We start from the raw sequence: 19,703 nt of genomic DNA, 5'->3' as shown, positions 1-19,703 counted from the left end.
TCGGCGGTCGAAACGGACCCCCACACCTTGTGTCCTTACTGTAGGGGCCAACGGTGTGATAAGAGTAATGTATGTGGTAAGTGCAGAGAGTGGTCTACCTCCAAGTGGGAGAGGTTTTCCCGGCGCCGGAAGAAGAAGTCCAGGTGGGATATTTCTCCTTCGAAGATTTCTTTGAAAGGAGAAAATCCCAAGGGCTCTTCTTCCGTGGCCCAAACCTCCTCCGAAGCTCCCACTCGATCGGTTTCTTCCGAGAAACTGTCGAGTGGTAGCGTAGGCCGCAATTCTGTTGACCGATCTCGGGGTTTGGGAGAGGGAGTTGCCTCCCATAGCGAGGCAGCTCCTCCTCCTCCCCCGGGGGAGGATTTAAATTTAAATATAAATGTAAATGTAACTAATAATGATTTGTTGCAGCTTTGGGCTTCCTTGGGGCTTGAGGGTTCGCCCTGCAAGGAAGCCTTGTTTGACATGATCAGATTGGGGGCAGCTGTCAAACAATCGCCGACTTTAACTGAGGTTGATCCTCTGTCTATCGTCGACGTTGTTGTGGCAGAGGCTTCTGATGAGTTATATCAAACCTCTGCTCCTGATGTTGCTGATGTAGCTGAAGGCTTAGTTCCCCCCTCCGAACATCTTTCGAGGGAGGAACTAAGTCCAACGGTCTCTCCTGCCGGTGATTCTCTCCCTTGGGGGAGTTCACTCACAGAGACTCCTCTTCGGAGGACTGCTGATGGTCAGCCTGCTGACCCCACGGCCCCCAGAGGGCATATAAGGCGTAAAGCCCGCCTTCCTCTTCACTGTAGAGGCCTTCCTTCACCTCACAAGGGTGTTAGAAGACGCCTCTTCGGTTCATCATCGCCGCAATCCGCCGCAGAGGAACCTCACCGTCGTTCACCAACTCTTCCAGTTACATCCCTGGACCTCTCCGCAGATCGTTCGCGATCTCCTTCGGTGGAAGGTCGTCCTTGCAAAGGACACGCCGAACTTCCATCCGCCAGACCTGCTGACCTGCCGTCGCCGTTCCTGGCCGCTGATGCGCTGTAGGCGCCCACGAACCCTGTTTTTAAACGGGCAACGGTCCCTTCGGGGCACAAGGGTCTTTCACACAATGCGTCTAAGTCCCTTACGCGCCAGGTATCCCCTGCGCGCCAGGGCGCAATTGTGCGCAAGCGCTCTCCAGCTGCTGTGGTTCCTGTTATAGTGCGGCAGCGCTCACCTGTTCGCCAGCGCGCCGTCATCCTGATGCGCTCCATGCGTACCCGTGTTTTCCTTCACGCCAGCGCTCGCCTGAGCACTAGCGCTCGCCTGTGCGCCAGCGCTCTCCTACGCGCCAGCGCTAGCCTGCGCGCCAACGATCTCCTGCGCACCCACGATTGTGATCTGGGCGCAAAGGGGAAGATAACCTCTTCCCCTGCTCACCAGCGCTCTCCAACGCGCCATCAAACGGCGACGCGCCATCGGATCCCACCTGCTTGCTATCCTTCACCTGCGCGCGAGTCTCCGACGCGCGCCCACCTATTCTTCCTGATGTGCACCCTTATGCGCGCCCGCGCGCAAGGGATATATCTCCTGCGCGTGCTCCCAACGATATCGCCCTCACGGGCTCTTCGGGATCCTGCGGCGCGAACAATTGCCTTTGCGCGCGCGAGCGCTCATTCAGCCTGTTGCGCGCCCTCTGCAATCATTGGAACGCGCCCCTGCGCACCATCGATTGCCCACGCGCACCCTCGCCTGCGGGCGATCGAGGCAAGATTCCATAGCACGAGCGCCAGCGCGATCCCATGCGCGAGGCTGCAGGACGACGCGCGGGCCCCCCCCCCCCCATGCAGGCAACTTCGTGGCTGGACATCTGGCTAGGGTCTGGGCATCCTGCTACGATCTGAGGACATGTCCAAAGAGAGTACCAGGAAGGGTATGAAGACCTTTCTACTTTCAGGCACTCGTACCATCGAGTTTCTAGCCCACCAAGTCTCGAACCTGTGGGCTAATACCATCTTGAAGCGTCGAGATGCAGTGTCTGAGAGATTCCGCCAGGAGGTCCCCAGCACCGAGATCAGCAGGCGCAGACATTCTTCCATTTTGGGGAAGAATTTGTTTGAGCCTAAGGACGTGGAGCAGGCGGCTGAGAGATGGAGGAAGTCCAACCAAGACTCTCTCCTTCATAGGGCTTTAACATCAAAGCCCTATAAACCTCCAGCAACCCAGCAACCTCGTCCTACCAAGACCACGAAACCGGCAGCTGCAGCGAAGACAACGATGTCGAAGCCCTTTCCTGTCAAGGACAAGAAAGGCAAAAAGTCCTCCAGGGGAGGAAAAAATCCTAGAGGGAGTGGCCGAGGTTGCCAAAGCTAAGATTGGCAGTCCCCCTGCATGTCCACCAGTGGGGGATGCCTACAAAGTTGCGCAAACAGGTGGCAGCAACTCGGGGACAATTCCTGGACAATTTCCGTAATCAGTCAAGGATATCGCGTCCCGTTCACAACATCTCTACCTCCTCTGACACAGAATCCAGTGTCGTTGAGCTCCCTTGCCATGGGATCAGCAAGTGGGCAAGCCCTTCGGGCAGAAGTCCAGACCATGTTGAAGAAGGGCGCTCTCCAAGAGGTCGTCGACGAGTCCCCAGGCTTTTTCAGTCGACTCTTTCTTGTAAAGAAGGCTGGAGACCAGTCATCGACCTCTCAGCTCTGAACAGGTTTGTCAAGCAGACCCCGTTCAGCATGGAGACGGTAGACACGGTCAGACTTGCAGTGAGACCGCAAGACTTCATGTGTACACTGGACCTGAAGGACGCGTACTTCCAGATCCCAGTTCATCCGTCTTCAAGGAAGTACTTAAGATTCAGCCTAGACAACAAGATCTACCAGTGCAAGGTGCTGTGTTTCGGTCTCTCCACAGCACCTCAGGTTTTCACCAGAGTGCTCACCCTAATATCGTCGTGGGCACACAGGATTGGCATCCGTCTCCTCCGTTATCTGGACGAGTGGCTGATCCTAGCAGACTCGGAGTCGGCCCCTCTTCGACACCGAGACAAACTTCTGGGACTTTGCCAAGATCTGGGGATCATGGTAAATCTCGAGAAGTCTTCTCTGCTTCCTACTCAAAGACTGGTATATCTAGGCATGATCATAGACACCAATCTCCACAAAGCCCTCCCTTCAGACGACAGGATAGCAAGGCTGAGGAGGATCGCGAGTCCTTTCCTCAGACGAGAAGAGCTCCCAGCCCAATCGTGGTTACGTCTCCTCGGTCACCTCTCATCTTTGGCCCGTTTAGTTCCCAACGGTCGCCTCAGAATGAGATCTCTGCAATGGCGACTCAAGTCCCGGTGGAATTAAGGTCACGATTCCCCGGACGTCATGATCCCTATGGGTCCTTCGGAACGGACGGATCTTCAGTGGTGGGTGACAGACGAGAACCTACGAAGGGGAGTGGATTTTCTCGTCCACCCCCCGGATTTGATGCTGTTTTCGGACGCCTCAAAGAGGGGGGGGGGGTGGCCGTACGTTCTGCACCACAGGACCTCAGGCCTGTGGTCAGAATCAGAAAAGTGCCTCCATGTAAATCTGCTAGAAATGAAGGCTGTATTCCTGGCCCTTCAACAGTTCCAACAATACCTGGCAGGTCACTCTGTGGTGGTGATGAGCGACAACACTACAGTAGTGACTTACATCAACAAGCAGGGAGGTATCTTTTCAGAGCATCTATCCCATCTGGCAGTAGAGATACTGAGATGGACCGAAGTCCACTCGATTCCACTATCGGCTCGCTTCATTCCAGGCAAGAGGAATGTGCTCGCCGACAGTCTAAGCAGAGCGTCTCAGATAGTGAGTACCGAGTGGTCTTTGGATCATCTAGTAGCCAACAAAGTCCTGACTTTGTGGGGTTCCCCGACTGTGGATCTGTTCGCTACAGCGCTGAACTTCAAGCTCCCGTTGTACTGCTCCCCAGTCCCGTATCCCAAGGCACTCTGGCAAGATGCCTTCCAAGAACGGTGGGACAACATCGACGTATACGCCTTTCCCCCGTTCTGTCTGATGAGGAGGGTACTCAACAAGACCAGAATATCGGTCAATCTCTCGATGATCCTTATAGCTCTGCTATGGCATCATGCGGAATGGTTTCCGGACCTTCTGCAACTCCTAACGGAACTTCTGAGAGAACTCCCTCCACGACACGAGCTACTCAAACAACCACACGCCAACATCTTTCACAAAGCCGTAGCTTCGCTTCGACTTCACGCCTGGAGACTATCCAGCATCTCCTCGCAGAGAGAGGATTTTCGCAACAGGTTGCGAACAGGATGTCTGGACACCTGCGAAGGTCATCCGCAGGGGTCTACCAGGCAAAGTGGCGAGTTTTCTGTGGTTGGTGTTGTGGAAGGGGTATCTCTCCACTCGATGCCCCTATTCCAGCAATAGCGGAGTCCTTCGTGTATTTGCGAGAAGAAATGCGCCTTTCAGTCTCGGCAGTGAAAGGCTATCGCTCAGCCTTAAGTCTCGCCTTCAGGCTCAAAGGAGTGGACATTTCATCTTGCTGGAACTTTCCTTACTCATAACGAAGTGATGAACTTACCTGCCCTCAGTCGGAAGTGAGACCTCCTCCATGGAACGTGGTTCGAGTTTTCAGGTCTCTTAAGAGACCTCCCTACGAACCATTACGCCAGGCTTCAGATCGCCACCTGACTTGGAAGACGGTGTTCCTACTAGCTTTGGCCTCGGCCAAGCGAGTCAGTGAACTTCATGGTCTCTTGTATGACATCGCCCATTCAAGGGGATGGGGAAAGGTAACGTTCAGATTCGTCCCTGAGTTTGTTGCTAAGACTCAGAATCCGGGAGTGCCGGACCCTCGGTTTGACTCTTTCCAGATTTCAAGTCTTCGTTCTGTAACAGATGACCCAGACCATCTCCTACTGTGCCCAGTCAGGAGTCTCAGGCTATGTCTCAAAAAGAACGGCTGCAGTTAGTCCCCAAGTGCAGGCATTGTTTGTGAGCACTGGGAGGACAAAGAGTAGGGTTACCAAGAATACTATCTCAGCATGGATTCGTAGGGTAATCCATCTGTCCCTGAATCCTGACCCTCCTCCGTCACGTCTCCCTAGAGCACATGATGTCAGGGGCGTAGCTACGTCCCTGGCCTTCAAAAAGAACTTTTCAGTGACGCAGGGGTGTGGAAGCGCAGACCACCTTCACAGCCCACTACCTGCAAGACGTGACCCACAGGAGGCTCGGTACGTTCTCTGTCGGCCCTGTGGTGGCTGCACAACAGCTGGTTTAAACCCCAGGCTCCTTAATGGACAAGTAGCAGAAGGTTGAGGGCATTGTTACTCGGTTTTAGTCTGCATGAATGAAAAGGTTTGTTTGGCCCTTATTCTATGCTTCATCCTCCCCCAAGACCCCTCTCTTGGGAAAGCAGCATCCTGGGTTCTCTGCACAGCTGACCTCGAACCACTGCAGGTAAACCATGTTTCCTTGTGTTCCTAATATTACGCTAATACTGCCACGTCCCCATACCCTGATGAGGTGGTATTGGAAGAGTCCTAGCCTAAAGTTTCCACCTAAAGGACTTCAGGTCAACTTCCTAGGACGAGTCACTCTTAAAACCTTCACTCACAGCTTACGTAGGCCGCAGCCCTTGCACAGCAAGGTGCTAGCGAGGTGCAGGGACTCCTTATTGTTGAGTGCTGACACACTCAGATACTGAGTCCCCGGGCAAAGCCAAAAGCCAGTACTGGCCGGGATTTACCACCCTTCCTAAGGGGTGAGTCACCCATATTAAATAGCGTGGTTTGTATTTCGGTAACGGAACAAATGACAAATTCGTAGGTAATTTGTATTTTTCCTAACTATACAAACCTTAGCTATTTAATCAAACTTGCCCGCCAGCCCTATCCCCCGTTAAGTCCTACCTCTAAGCAAAGTGAGCTCAGCACAGGTGTGTGTGAGGGGGTGCGGTAGCAAGCTACCCTCCCTACCCCCCGCTAACTAGCGGTGGGGTAGTAAACCCTCGTTAAAATTCTAATGGCTCGTCATTTCAGCTACGCCGAAAGTAATTACCCATATTAAATAGCTAAGGTTTGTATATTTAGGGAAAATACAAATTACCTACGAATTTGTCATATTGGACAAGTAGCAGAAGGTTGAAAGCATTGGTTACCTGTGTCTTAGTCTGAATGAATGAAAAGGAAAGTGTGGCTTTTTTCCTTTCTTGATCCTCCCCTCCCATGGGAAATCAGCATCGTGGTCCTCTGCAGAAGCTGACTTCAAACCTCTGGAGGTAAACTATTGCTCCCTTGTGTAACAAAGTATTGTCTCAATACTGTACTGTTTTGTCCCCATACCCTGGCAAGGTGGTATTGATAGTGTCTCGGTCACTTCGGTTATTTCTTAAAAGACTCGGAGTAACTTTTACCATGAGTCACATTGCTAGTATCTCATCACACACAGCTTGCATAGGCCGCAGACCATGCTTAGCAGGTTTAGCGAGGTGTTATGCTCTCATTTCTGCACTAACCTGCACAATAGGGAGTACCCTGGGTAAGACAAAAAGCCAGATTGGCAGGGGGGTTCACCCTCCTAATGGGTGAGTCAACCCTTTAAATAGTGTTGGTTTTTATTCCAGTTATGGACCAAAGGACAAATTTGGAAGTAACTTGTATTTTTCCTAATGATGCAAATAGTTATTTATACATACTTCCCCGCCAACCCTGTCTCCCGTCAAAGTCCTACCTCCAAACAAAGTGAAGCACAATCACAGGTGTGTGGATGAGAGGGGTAGCTAGCTACTCCCTACCATCCGCTAACTATCGGTATGGGTAGTTAATCCTCGCTAAATTTTAAACACTCGTCCTTTCAGCTTCGCCAAAAGTAATACCCCCATAAGTTGCTAAGGTTTGTATCGTTAAGAAAAATACAAAATCCAAATTTGTTATTTTTTATGACTGTTTCCTGTCTCTCCTTTCAGGGTAAACAGGCTGCCAAAGCAAAGAACAAGAGAATGGTTGCAAGGGACAGTGACTCGGAGGAAAACCAACCAGCCAGAGGAAGTGGATCTGAGCCCGAAGAAGGTTGGTGGTTGCGGTTTCTTGTAAAAGTGGTAATGCCTTCAGTGAACCTTATGCAGTGCACTGTAGGCTTTACTTAGGGTATCATCAGCGTGCCCATAGCTGCACTTGCTTCTTATCCTTTTACTTTACCTGTTGTTTCTCCCTTCTTTTTTACTTTTTGCTTTGCTCCAATTTTTATCTTACAGTTGACTGCAGCCTTGTTAAATTGCATTTATGATTTTGCGGCCTGAGTAAATTATTGACCTTTTTCAGTCTATTTTCTAGCCTCTTCAAACCACCAAGTTTGACAATGATATTTTCGTAATAAAATAAATTTTTGAACATACTTACCCGCTGGTTATATAAGAATGGCTAAAGTCCCTGGACGCCCGGCAGAAATTTAAAATCTCGCGGCAATCGCAGATATGCCAGGTGTATACTAGCGCCCTTGCGGTAGACAGGCCGAACTATTCCAACCAATTCAGACCTTCCATGCCCCTTGGTCTCTAGAGGGGAGGAGGGTGGGATTATAACTTAAATAACCAGTGGGTAAGTATGTTAAAAAATTTATTTTATTATGAAAATATCATTTTAAATATTTAACTTAGCCGGTGAATATATAATAGCTGACGTCTCCGGCGGCTCTACAGAAAAACACAAAAACTCGCGAGCGATCGCTATGAAGGTTGCGGGTGTGCCCACCAGCGCCAACTATCGGCCAGATACCGCATATACATGTAAACAGCTCCAGTTCTTCTCTGTCGGTCTTGTCGACAAGTTGATTTCATTACTCGCTGTTAACCTGGAGTTTTTCGTCAGTCTTGGTGAAGAACTTCTTTTTGGTTTTGAGCTTTCGCAGTGCAAGTGTTTTTATCTTCAATTTAAATTCTTGAACTCTTTTTTTGGATAGATTTAATTGTTGATGACTTGGATTGTTTTTTGGACTTTCTTTGACTTTTCAAAATGGCTGACCCTTCTCCAATTCCTAAATTTCGTAAATGTAATGCTAGGGATTGTAACAAACGTCTTCCAAAGGCCTCTCTCGACCCACATACTGTGTGTTCTAATTGTCGGGGTTAAACCTGTCAATTAGGAGATCGGTGTGATGAGTGCGTGGTACTTTCGGAATTCGACTGGCTAGAGTTTGATAAGTATTCTCGTAAGCTAGAGAGAGATAGGGTGAGGAGAAGTTCCTCTAGATCATTAGAATTTTCCTCCTCCCATGCCCCTGAACCTAATCCTTCCCCAGTAGTAGTTGTGCCTGAACCTTCTACTAGCACTCATGAACCATCAATGCGGGATATGTTACGTGCCATTCAAGCTTTGGGCGAGAGAGTTGAATCTATAGCTACGGACCGTAATCAACTCATGGCTGATGTAAAAGAGTTAAAGTGTCAGAATGCCACATTAGAAAATCGTGGGGATAAAGTGATTAGTGCGCAAAGTGTTATCAGTGTTGCGACCGAGGGTTCGTCTGTTCGTGCCTGTCGTCCGCTTAGTCCGAGACCTCTTGCAAGCTCCCATGCACCAGGGAGAAGTAATGTCGTAGGACTTATGGGTTCGAGAGGCTTTAACCAACGAACAGACGTTCCCTCTATGGTTTCGGGCGTGTCTCGTCAAGACCGCCCCTACCATAAGACGAGCGAGGCGATTTTCTCCTCGTCATCCGAAGGCTTCTCGCGTAAGAAACCGTGGAGCAAGGTTTCAAGACCCTTAAAGCGGAAGTCAGTCCCTTCAGGACAGGTCCAGCGTCCTTGTTGTAGCCATTGGGACAGCTCTGACCCTGTGCAGTCATCGGAAGACTGCTCGCCGCCTAAACAGAAGCGTAACACAGGCTCCGAGAGTCTTAGTGTAGGCAATGTTTTGCAGTCACAGACGTTACCCTCGTCTCGAACCGCACCCACTCCCGTTGATCCTAAATGGGTTGTACTGCAAGATATGCAGAATAAGCTGGCCTCTCTTATGGAGGAGTATACTGCTGAGCAGGTTCACGATGATCCTCGCCGTTTAGCTGATCGAGATCCTGGCCGTCAGCCGCCCAAACGAGCCTTTGCTCGTTCTGTTGACGTTGACGTTACAAAGTCACGTCAGTCACGTGACGTAGAGCCTAACTCGATGCAGTCCCGTGTTGACTTTCAGCCGCTTGTGGACGTTCAGCCGCTGCCGCATGCTCGTGTTGACGTTCAGGACGTTCGCCAACCAGCTAAGTTGACTTGTTTTGACGTTGAGCGTCAAGCACCGCAGTCAAGAGTTGTTTTAACTGCTCAATCTAGGCAGTCAAGGCAGTCTCGAGTTGACGTCGAGCGTCCTCCCGCTCCTGTTGTTGTTGCTAGTCAGTCCGTTAAGCAGTTACATGACGTAGCGTCCTGGACTGCTACTGATGCTCCTGTGCGTGTGGACTCTGCTTGTCAAGCATTGCCACCAAGGCAGGTCTCTCCCTTGCTTGAGACTCATCAGTTGTCGGACGAGGTTCCTTCAGATGAGGACGTTACTGACCCTCATCCTAATGATAATCCTTTGGACGTTTTGTCAGATGTTGAAGAACCTAAGGCTGTTCAACCTTCGATGGATTTTAAGAAGATCATGATGATTTTCAAGGATCTTTTTCCAGATCATTTTGTTGATGTTGCTCCTCGTTCGCCTCCGTCGGAGTTTGCTCTAGGCTTAGCTGCTACCAAGCCTGCCTTTACTAAGCTAGTGCTTTCTCGCTCTTCTAAGAGGGCTTTACGTCTTCTAGGCGACTGGTTGGATACCAGGAGGAGTTTGGGGAAGATGGCCTTTGCCTTCCCACCTTTTAAGCTTGCTTCTAGATCGAGCGTCTGGTATGACACGGGAGAAGTTCTCGGCTTGGGAGTCCCTGCCTCTGCCCAGGGTGACTTCTCAAGCCTCGTAGACTCTCCCCGTCGCCTGGCCATGAGACGCTCGAAGATTTGTTGGTCCTCCTCGGACCTTGACCATCTACTTAAAGGCGTATACAGGGCCTTTGAAGTTTTTAACTTTCTTGATTGGTCTTTAGGAGCATTAAGTAGGAAGATCTCGTCTGCTGACCAAGATGTATCCTTACTTATCATGTCCTGTATGGACAAAGCCATCCGCGATGGCTCCAATGAGCTCGCCTCCACCTTTACGTCGGGAGTCTTGAAGAAGAGAGAAACCCTTTGCTCTTTCCTTTCAGCAGGAGTTACTCCCTGTCAGAGATCAGAACTGCTCTTTGCTCCCTTATCGGCTGCCTTGTTTCCACAACAGCTGATTAAGGACATAGCTGCTTCGCTTGTGCAGAAGGACACACATGACCTGATGGTGTCCTCTGCTCGCAAGGTTACTCCTTCTTCATCCTTTGTGAGACCCAGAATCGAGACTCCTGCGTCTAGATTTATCCCGCCCTTTCGTGGCAGAGCTCCCAGCAGGGGAGGCTCTCGTGCCGAGGGAAAGAGAGGTAAGAAGAGAGGAGCCAAGTCCTCCCGTGGCAGAGTCTGACTGCCCACGGCCTCAGACAGCGGTAGGGGCCAGATTGAACAGCTTCTGGCAGGCCTGGGAGAAGAGGGGTGCAGACCAAGAGTCTGTTCTGTTGCTCAAAGAGGGGTACAAAATTCCGTTTGTACGCAAACCTCCTCTAGTAACAACTCCCATAGACCTCTCTCCCAGGTATCGAGAGGAATCAAAGAGACAAGCCCTACATCAAGAAGTGTCTCTGTTGCTAGAGAAGGGAGCGGTGGTGAAAGTCTCGGACCTTCAATCACCGGGGTTTTACAACCGTCTCTTCCTAGTCCCAAAGCATACAGGAGGTTGGAGGCCAGTGCTAGACGTCAGTGCGCTCAACGTTTTTGTTACGAAAACAAAATTCACGATGGAGACCACGAAGTCCGTCTTAGAGGGAGACTGGATGGTCTCTCTCGACCTGCGAGATGCGTACTTCCACATTCCTATATACCCGGATTCCCAACCGTTTCTGAGGTTTGTATACAGGAATGTGGTGTACCAGTTTCGAGCACTGTGCTTCGTCCTCAGTCCTGCTCCTCTCGTGTTTACGAGGCTCATGAGGAATGTGGCAAAATTCCTTCATCTATCGGGAATCCGAGCCTCCCTGTACTTGGACGACTGGCTTCTCAGAGCATCGTCCAGTCATCGCTGTCTGCAGGATCTACATTGGACGTTGGATCTGGCCAAGGAGTTGGGACTTTTGGTCAACTTAGAAAAGTCCCAACTGATCCCATCCCAGACTATTCTATATTTGGGGATGGAGATTCGCAGTCTAGTTTTTCGGGCTTTTCCGTCTGCCACCCGAATAGAACAAGCCCTGCTCAAAGTCCAACTAATGCTGAAAAGAGAACGTTGTTCAGTAAGGAGTTGGATGAGTCTCGTAGGGACTCTCTCATCCCTGGAGCAGTTTGTCTCGCTAGGGAGACTGCACCTTCGGCCTCTCCAGTTCCATTTAGCTTCTCACTGGAACAAGGGCAAGACTTTAGAGACGGTATCAATCCCAGTCTCCGAACCAGTAAAAGCATGCCTGAACTGGTGGGACAGCAATATCAGTCTGAGAGAGGGCCTGTCCCTAGCAGTCAAGAACCCAAACCACGTGTTGTTCTCAGACGCGTCGGATTTGGGTTGGGGTGCGACCCTGGACGGTCGGGAATGCTCGGGTCTGTGGACCTCAGTTCAGAAGAGCATGCACATCAACGGCAAGGAGCTATTAGCAGTCCACTTGGCCTTGATGAATTTCGAAAGCATTCTTCGAAACAAAGTGGTAGAGGTCAATTCAGACAACACCACAGCTTTGGCGTACATCTCCAAGCAAGGAGGCACTCACTCCCACACGCTGTACGTGATCGCAAGGGACCTTCTCATATGGTCAAAAAATCGAGGCATCTCCCTGTTGACGAGATTCATCCAGGGGGACTTGAACGTCTTGGCAGACTGTCTCAGTCGGAGGGGTCAGGTGATACCCACGGAATGGACCCTCCACAAGGACGTGTGCAAGAGTCTTTGGGCGACTTGGGGTCAACCCACCATAGACCTCTTTGCCACCTCGTTGACCAAAAGGCTCCCAATCTATTGCTCACCAGTCCCAGATCCAGAGGCGATCCACATAGATGCGTTTCTACTGGACTGGTCTCACCTGGACTTGTATGCATTCCCACCATTCAAGATAGTCAACAAGGTACTGCAGAAGTTCGCCTCTCACGAAGGGACAAGGTTGACGTTGGTTGCTCCCCTCTGGCCCGCGAGAGAGTGGTTCACCGAGGTACTTCAATGGCTGGTAGACATTCCAAGGAGTCTTCCTCTAAGGGTAGATCTCTTACGTCAGCCCCACGTAAAGAATGTTCATCAAAGCCTCCCCGCGCTTCGTCTGACTGCCTTCAGACTATCGAAAGACTCTCAAGAGCTCGAGGCTTTTCGAAGGAGGCAGCCAGTGCGATTGCGAGAGCTAGGAGAGCTTCTACCATCAAAGTATACCAGTCGAAGTGGGAAGTCTTTCGAGACTGGTGCAAGTCAGCATCTGTGTCCTCTTCCAGTACCTCTGTAGCCCAAATCGCAGATTTTCTATTACATCTGAGAAATGTTCGCTCCCTCTCAGCACCCACTATTAAGGGCTACAGGAGCATGTTGGCTTCGGTCTTTAGACATAGAGGCTTAGATCTTTCCAACAATAAAGATCTCCAAGATCTCCTTAAGTCTTTCGAGACCTCTAAGGAACGTCGTATGGCAACTCCTGGATGGAACTTAGACGTGGTCCTAAGGTTCCTGATGTCAGACAGGTTTGAGCCATTACATTCAGCCTCCCTGAAGGATCTCACCCTCAAGACGCTTTTCCTAGTGTGCTTGGCTTCGGCTAAAAGGGTCAGTGAAATTCATGCCTTCAGTAAGAACATCGGCTTTTCCACAGAGAAAGCCACATGTTCACTTCAACTTGGTTTCCTAGCCAAAAATGAACTGCCTTCTCGTCCTTGGCCTAAGTCTTTTGATATACCTTGCCTGTCAGAGATCGTAGGCAACGAACTTGAAAGAGTACTGTGTCCAGTTAGAGCTCTTAAGTTCTACTTAGCTCGTACTAAGTCCTTACGAGGTGGATCTGAGGCCTTATGGTGCTCAGTTAAGAAGCCATCATTACCTATGTCAAAGAATGCTTTGTCATATTTTATCTACTTTAATCCGAGAGGCTCATTCTCACTTGAATGAAAAAGACCGATGCTTGCTTAAAGTTAAGACGCACGAAGTAAGAGCTATAGCAACTTCCGTGGCCTTTAAGCAAAATAGATCTCTGCGAAGTATTATGGACGCGACCTTTTGGAGAAGCAAGTCGGTATTCGCGTCATTTTACTTAAAAGATGTCCAGACTCTTTATGAGGACTGCTACACACTGGGTCCATTCGTTGCAGCGAGTGCAGTAGTGGGTGAGGGTTCTACCACTACATTCCCTTAATTCCAATATCCTTTTAATCTGTCTCTTGAAATGTTTTTAATCTTGTTTTTGGGTTGTACGGAAGGCTAAGAAGCCTTTCGCATCCTGGTTGATTTGGCAGGTGGTCAAATGTCATTTCTTGAGAGCGCCCAGATTAGGGGTTTGATGAGGTCCTGTTGTATGGGTTGCCGCCCTTGATACTTCAGCTCCTGGGAGTCTTTCAGCATCCTAAGAGGATGGCTGGGCTTCGTGAGGAAGACAGACTAACAAGGCAGAGTAATCGTCAACTTCCTTACCAGGTACCTATATATATTTGGGTTTTGTTATGATATAACTGTCAAAAACTCTAAGCATATACGCTGTAAACTGTATTAATACTGGTCTCTACCCACCACCTTGGGTGTGAATCAGCTATTATATATTCACTGGCTAAGTTAAATATTTAAAAATGATATTTTGATTATAAAATAAATTTTTGAATATACTTACCCGGTGAATATATAAATTAAAGGCCCCCTCTTCCTCCCCGATTGAGACCCAGCGGGATGAGAAGAACTGGAGCTGTTTACATGTATATGCGGTATCTGGCCGATAGTTGGCTCTGGTGGGCACACCCGCAACCTTCATAGCGATCGCTCGCGAGTTTTTGTGTTTTTCTGTCGAGCCGCCGGAGACGTCAGCTATTATATATTCACCGGGTAAGTATATTCAAAAATTTATTTTATAATCAAAATATCATTTTTTAAATATAAAACTTACCCGCTGGTTATATAAGAATGGCTGATTGACACCCTTGGTGGTGGGTCAGAGACAGCAACATAATTGGAAATTCACTTAAGAGTTAAATATAACAAACTTAAGAGGTTCGTACCTGATAAGGAAGCTGACTGCAATGGTTCTCTGCCTCATTCTGTTTGCTATCCTTAGGAGATCCGGCGGTCCACCCAGGGGGCTGGCAATCTCTAGGAGCTGTCAAATGGTGCCATAACCTATAACTTGACAGGACCTCAAATAATACCCTTGTTCTGGGTGCTCTCAAGGAAAAAAATGACCACATGACCAAATTAAAGATTGCGGAAGATTGACGACCAATCTCCACATACAACCATAAAACTATACAAGTTCCAAGAGTGAGAAAAGGGTACTAGGAATTAGGGGAGCGTAGTGGTAGATCATTCACCTACTACTGCATTCGCTGCAACAAATGGACCCAAGGTGTAGCAGTCTTCATAAAGAGTCTGGACACAAATAATGGGATGCGAATACAGATTTACGTCTCCAAAAATTTGTATCCATTATGCTTTGCAGAGAACGATTTTGTTTAAAAGCCACCGAAGTAGCTACGGCTCTAACTTCGTGCGTCTTAACCTTGAGCAGCTTAAGGTCTACCTCACCACACTGGGTGTGAGCCTCTCTAATCAAGAGCCTTATAAAAAAGGATAAGGCATTTTTCGACATAGGCAGTGAAGGCTTCTTAACTGCACACCAAAGACCCTCTGAGTTGCCTCTCAAATTCTTTGTTTTGTCCAAATAGAACCTTAGTGCTCTAACAGGACAGAGCACCTTCTCCAACTCCTCGCCCACTACATCATAGAGACTAGCAATTTCAAAGGACTTGGGCCATGAATGGGAAGTACGTTAATTTTTGGCCTGAAAATCAAGCTGCAAGGAGCATGTGGCTTTTCCATCTCGGAAACCAATGTTCTTGCTCAAAGCGTGAACCTCACTGACTCTTTTAGCTGTCGCTAAGCTAACCATGAAAAGTCTTCAAGGTTAAGTCTTTAAAAGAGGCCGAGTGCAAAGGGTCGAATCTGTCACTCATGAGGAATTTAAGAACAACATCCAAATTCCAGGCAGGCGATTCTTATTGTTGCCTCTTAGAAGTTTCAAAAGACCTAAGAAGATCTTGCAGGTCTTTATTGTTGGAGAGATCCAAATCTCTGTGTCTGAAAACAGCTGCCAGCATACTTCTGTACCCCTTGATGGTCGAGGAGGAAAAATTATGCTTATTTCTAAGATCTAAGAAGAAATCGGCAATCTGTGCTATAGAGGTACGAGATGATAAACCGAGTTAGCTCTACACCATTCTCTGAATACCTCCCACTTTGACTGATACACCCTGATGGTAGAAGTCCTCCTTGCTCTTGAAATAGCCTTGGCTGCCTCCTTCGAAAATCCTCTAGATCTTGTGAGTTTTTCGATAGTCTGAAGGCAGTCAGACGTAGAGCTCGGAGGTTTAGATGGTTTCTTGCCAAGTGAGGTTGTTTGAGAAGATCTGCTCTTAACGGTAGGCTTCTCGGAACGTCCACCATCCATTCCAGTACCTCTGTGAACCAGCTTCTTGACGGCCAGAAAGGAGCCACTAGGGTCATCCTGGTTCCCTCGTGAGACACGAACTTCTCTGTAACACCTTGTACAGGATTTTGAAAGGTGGGAACGCGTACACATCCATGTGTGACCAATCCAACAGGAACTCGTCTATGTGACTTGCCTCGAGATCCGGAACTGGTGAGCAATATGTCTCCAACCTTTTCGTCTTCGAGGTTGCAAACAGGTCTACGAGAGGACGACCCCACATCTGCCACAGTCTCTTGCAAACGTCTAGGTGCAATGTCCACTCTGTGGGGAGAACTAGATTCCTCCTGCTGAGTCTATCCGCACTCACGTTCTTGACTCCCTGAATAAATCGTGTCAATAAGGTAACTTTCCTTTCCTCCGCCCATACGAGAAGAGGTCTTTCTATCTCGTAAAGAGACTTCGAGTGAGTCCCGCCTTGCTTTGCTATATAAGCCAAAGCCGTGGTGCTGTCGGCATTGACCTGTACCACGTTACGTAGGACTAGTTTCTCGAAGCCTTTGGGGGCTAAATGCACTGCTAAAAGCTCCTTCTGATTGATATGGAGGTTTTCTTGCTCCTTTGTCCACAGACCTGAGATCTCTGCCTTCCCTAAGGTTGCTCCCCAGCCTGAGTTTGAGGCTTCAGAAAACAACATGAGTTCTGGGCTCTTTTGTTCCAACGAGAGGCCCTCCTGAAGTCTGTGTACGTTGTTCCATCACTGAAGGTGTGTTCTTATGGGATTCGTAATGAGAATACTTTCTCTGTCGAGACTGTCCCCTTTCTTCCAATGATAATTGAGATGAAATTTAAGTTAAGTGCAGCCTCCCCAGTGACACAAACTTTTCTAGTGACGAAAGGGTCCCCACAAGACTCATCCACTCTCTCACCGAACTGACGTCCTTTTTTAAATATTAAACTTAGCCGGTGAATATATAATAGCTGACGTCTCCGACGGCTCGACAGATTTTAAAAACTCGCGAGCGATCGCCGTGAAGGTTGCGGGTGTGACCACCAGCGCCGACTATCGGCCAGATACCGCATATACTTGTAAACATCTCCAGTTCTTCTCTGTCGGTCTTGTCGACAAGTTGGTTCCACTCGCTTTATGACCTCGAGTTTTCTACCGAATTGGTGAAGTACTTGGTTTTGGTTTTATTGCTTTCGCCGTGTTGGATTATTCAATACTATCTTCAAAAGAAATGCTTTTGAAAGGAGAGTAAAAGTGTTTTGCCCTTGCTTTTTTTTTTTTATCTCTGGTTTTTCCATAGAGTAAAGATGGCCGACCCTTCCCTCAGTGTACGGAAGTGTGTTTAAGGCTTTTAGTAATTATTTTATCACGTTATAAATTATTGTTGATATTTATAGATTTTCCTCTATATATTTTATATCTCACCCGCCTTTATTAGGCCTCTTCGATTAGCTTTCCATTTATACTAAACATCAAGATAAATTTTATGTTTTGTTTATATGCGGCCTTTACCTTTTCCTTGTAGGCGGTCCTAACTTGGAAAACGAAGTTAAACAACGTTGAGCCCATTCAACTTTTATTTTTTAAGTTTAAATAAATTGCTCTGTAAGAGTTATGAAATGAATATTTTTTAGAAAATATTTTAAGAAATATATTCTTTGAATAGTCTTCGTGCTGTTTTTTTCAAAGATGAACTAACGTTTGGTTTATTTATGCTACGCAGTTTGCGCTCTATCGTTACGATAGAGAAAGAGAGAATCACGGTTTCACTTTGCAGAAAGAGTAAATCGATTTTGACGTTTTGTTCATTCTTCTTTCAAACTGTAAGTGTTTTAGATACTAATTTAAAGGAACTTGTTAATTTTCAATTTCTTAGTCCTTTCAGTTTTTTCCTTTGGTCAAATAACCTGTTTATTGACGAAGGGTGAGTGGGCAATTCTCTTGTGTGTGACAAGAGAGAGAGAGAGAGAGAAAGACAGAACGATCCGATCTTTATTCTCGTCCCAAGTCTCTGTACAAGGAGTTTGGGAGCGAGTAACGTTGTTCTCGATTCAGTTTTTTACTCTCGTCCCAAGTCTCTGTACGGGGAGAGAGGATAAAACGTTTTTAGTTTTTATTCTCGTCCCAAGGCACTGTACGGTGAGAGATTGAAAACGTAGTCTTTAGTGAACTAGTGTTTAGTCTCCTCCCCAGTCACTGATCCTTTTTAACTTTATATATTTCCGTTTTATTCGATATATATGTATATGTTTATTGATTTTTGCATGTGTGTTTCATTTTGTACTAATGTGCTTACATTATACGACTCATTTCGCAATTATAACCTTTTGATGTAAGGGAGAATTGCGTGCTTCAGGTAGAAATTAGTTTTATTCATGCCTAATGTGAAATTATTGAAAAATAAGATATCAGTGAAGTAAGTGCAAAAAACATGTTCTGTGTTGCGGAGGGTTCGTTTGTTCGTGCTTGTCGCTCCCCTAGTCCGAGACCTCTTTCAGGCTCCCCTGCACCAGGGAGAAGTAATGTCGTAGGACTTAAGGGGACGAGAGGCTTTAACCAACGTACAGACGTTCCCTCTTTGGTATCGGACGTTTCTCGTCAAGATCGCCCTTACCATAAGACGGGTGAGACTGTGTTCTCCTCATCATCCGAAGACTTTTCGCAAAAGAAACCTTGGCGCAAGGTTTCTAGACCCTTGAAGCGAAAGTCAGTCCCTTCAGGACAGGTCCAGTGTCCTGGCTGTAGCCATTGGGACAGCTCTGACCCTTTGCAGTCGTCGGAAGACTGTTCGCCTATTAAACGCAAGCGTAACACGGGGTCCGAGGGTCGCGGTAAAGGCAATGTTTTGCCAACACAGACGTTACCGTTGTCTCGGCCCGTTCCGACTCCCGTTGATCCTAAATGGGTTGTCCTGCAGGACATGCAGACTAAGCTTGCCTCCCTTATGGAGAAGTATGACGTTGAGCAGGTTCACGATGAACCTTCGCTTTCGAGTCGCCGTTACGCTAAACGAGACTCTGGCCGTCAGCCGCCCAAACGAGCATTTACTTGTCCGTTTGACGTTAGTGCTGACGTTTCTTGTACTTTGAAACGTGATGTCAGTAGTTTTTCACGTCAGTCACGTGACATGGATCCTCCCTCACATGTTGACTTTCAGCCGCTGCCGCAGTCTCGCGTTGACGTTCAGCCGCTGCCGCAGTCTCGTGTTGACGTTCACCGCTGCCGCCGCAGCCCCGACCTGACGTTCGCCGACCGGCTCAGTTGCCTCGACTTTACGTTGAGCGTCAATCACCGCAGTCGAAGGTTGTTTTGCCTGCTCAGTCTATGCAGTCAAGGCAATTCCGACGTGACGTCGAGCGTCAATCAACTTCAGTTGTTGTTGTTGGTCAGTCACAAGGATTTCAGTCCTTTCAGCAGCGGCGTGACGTCGCTTCCTCTACTGCTACTGCTGCTCCTTTGCTTGTTGACATTGCCTGTCAAGCGTTGCCGCCGCGGCAGGTCTCTCCTTTTCATGAGACTCGGCAATTGTCGGACGAGGTTCCTTCAGATGAGGAAGTTGCTGTTCCTCCTCCTACTGATATTCCTTTGGGGACTTTGTCAGACGAAGAGGAGCCTAAAGCTGCTCAGCCCTCTATGAACTTTAAAAAAATCATGCTGATTTTTAAGGATCTTTTTCCGGACCATTTTGTAACTGCTGCTCCTCGTTCGCCTTCGTCAGAGTTTACGCTAGGCCTAGCTACTTCGAAGCCGTCGTTTTCTAAGCTAGTGCTCTCTCGCTCTTCTAAGAGAGCTTTACGTTTGCTAGGCGACTGGTTGATCACCAGGAGGAGTTTGGGGGAGACAGCCTTTGCTTTCCCTCCTTTTAAACTGGCTTCTAGAGCGAGCGTCTGGTATGACACGGGAGAAGTTCTCGGCTTGGGAGTTTCTGCCTCTGCCCAGAGAGACTTCTCAAGCCTCAT

At 48.3% G+C, this 19,703-nt stretch overlaps 1 protein-coding gene across 1 annotated transcript in view; it reads left to right on the top strand.

The window, feature by feature from the left end:
* The window catches only part of Rtf1 (RNA polymerase-associated protein Rtf1), a 229,053-nt gene that overhangs the window by 46,914 nt on the left and 162,436 nt on the right, over window positions 1-19,703 (top strand). Inside the window, exon 3 of the mRNA XM_068358690.1 lies at window positions 6,958-7,060. Coding sequence (XP_068214791.1) covers window positions 6,958-7,060 — 103 coding nt within the window. The remainder of the gene's footprint in view (window positions 1-6,957; window positions 7,061-19,703) is intronic.

This window comes from Palaemon carinicauda, chromosome 35, assembly GCF_036898095.1.
Source record: "Palaemon carinicauda isolate YSFRI2023 chromosome 35, ASM3689809v2, whole genome shotgun sequence".
Taxonomy (NCBI): Eukaryota; Metazoa; Arthropoda; class Malacostraca; order Decapoda; family Palaemonidae; genus Palaemon; species Palaemon carinicauda.
The sequence above is the reverse complement of the archived record's forward strand: the minus strand, read 5'-3'. Positions and strand labels throughout refer to the sequence as shown.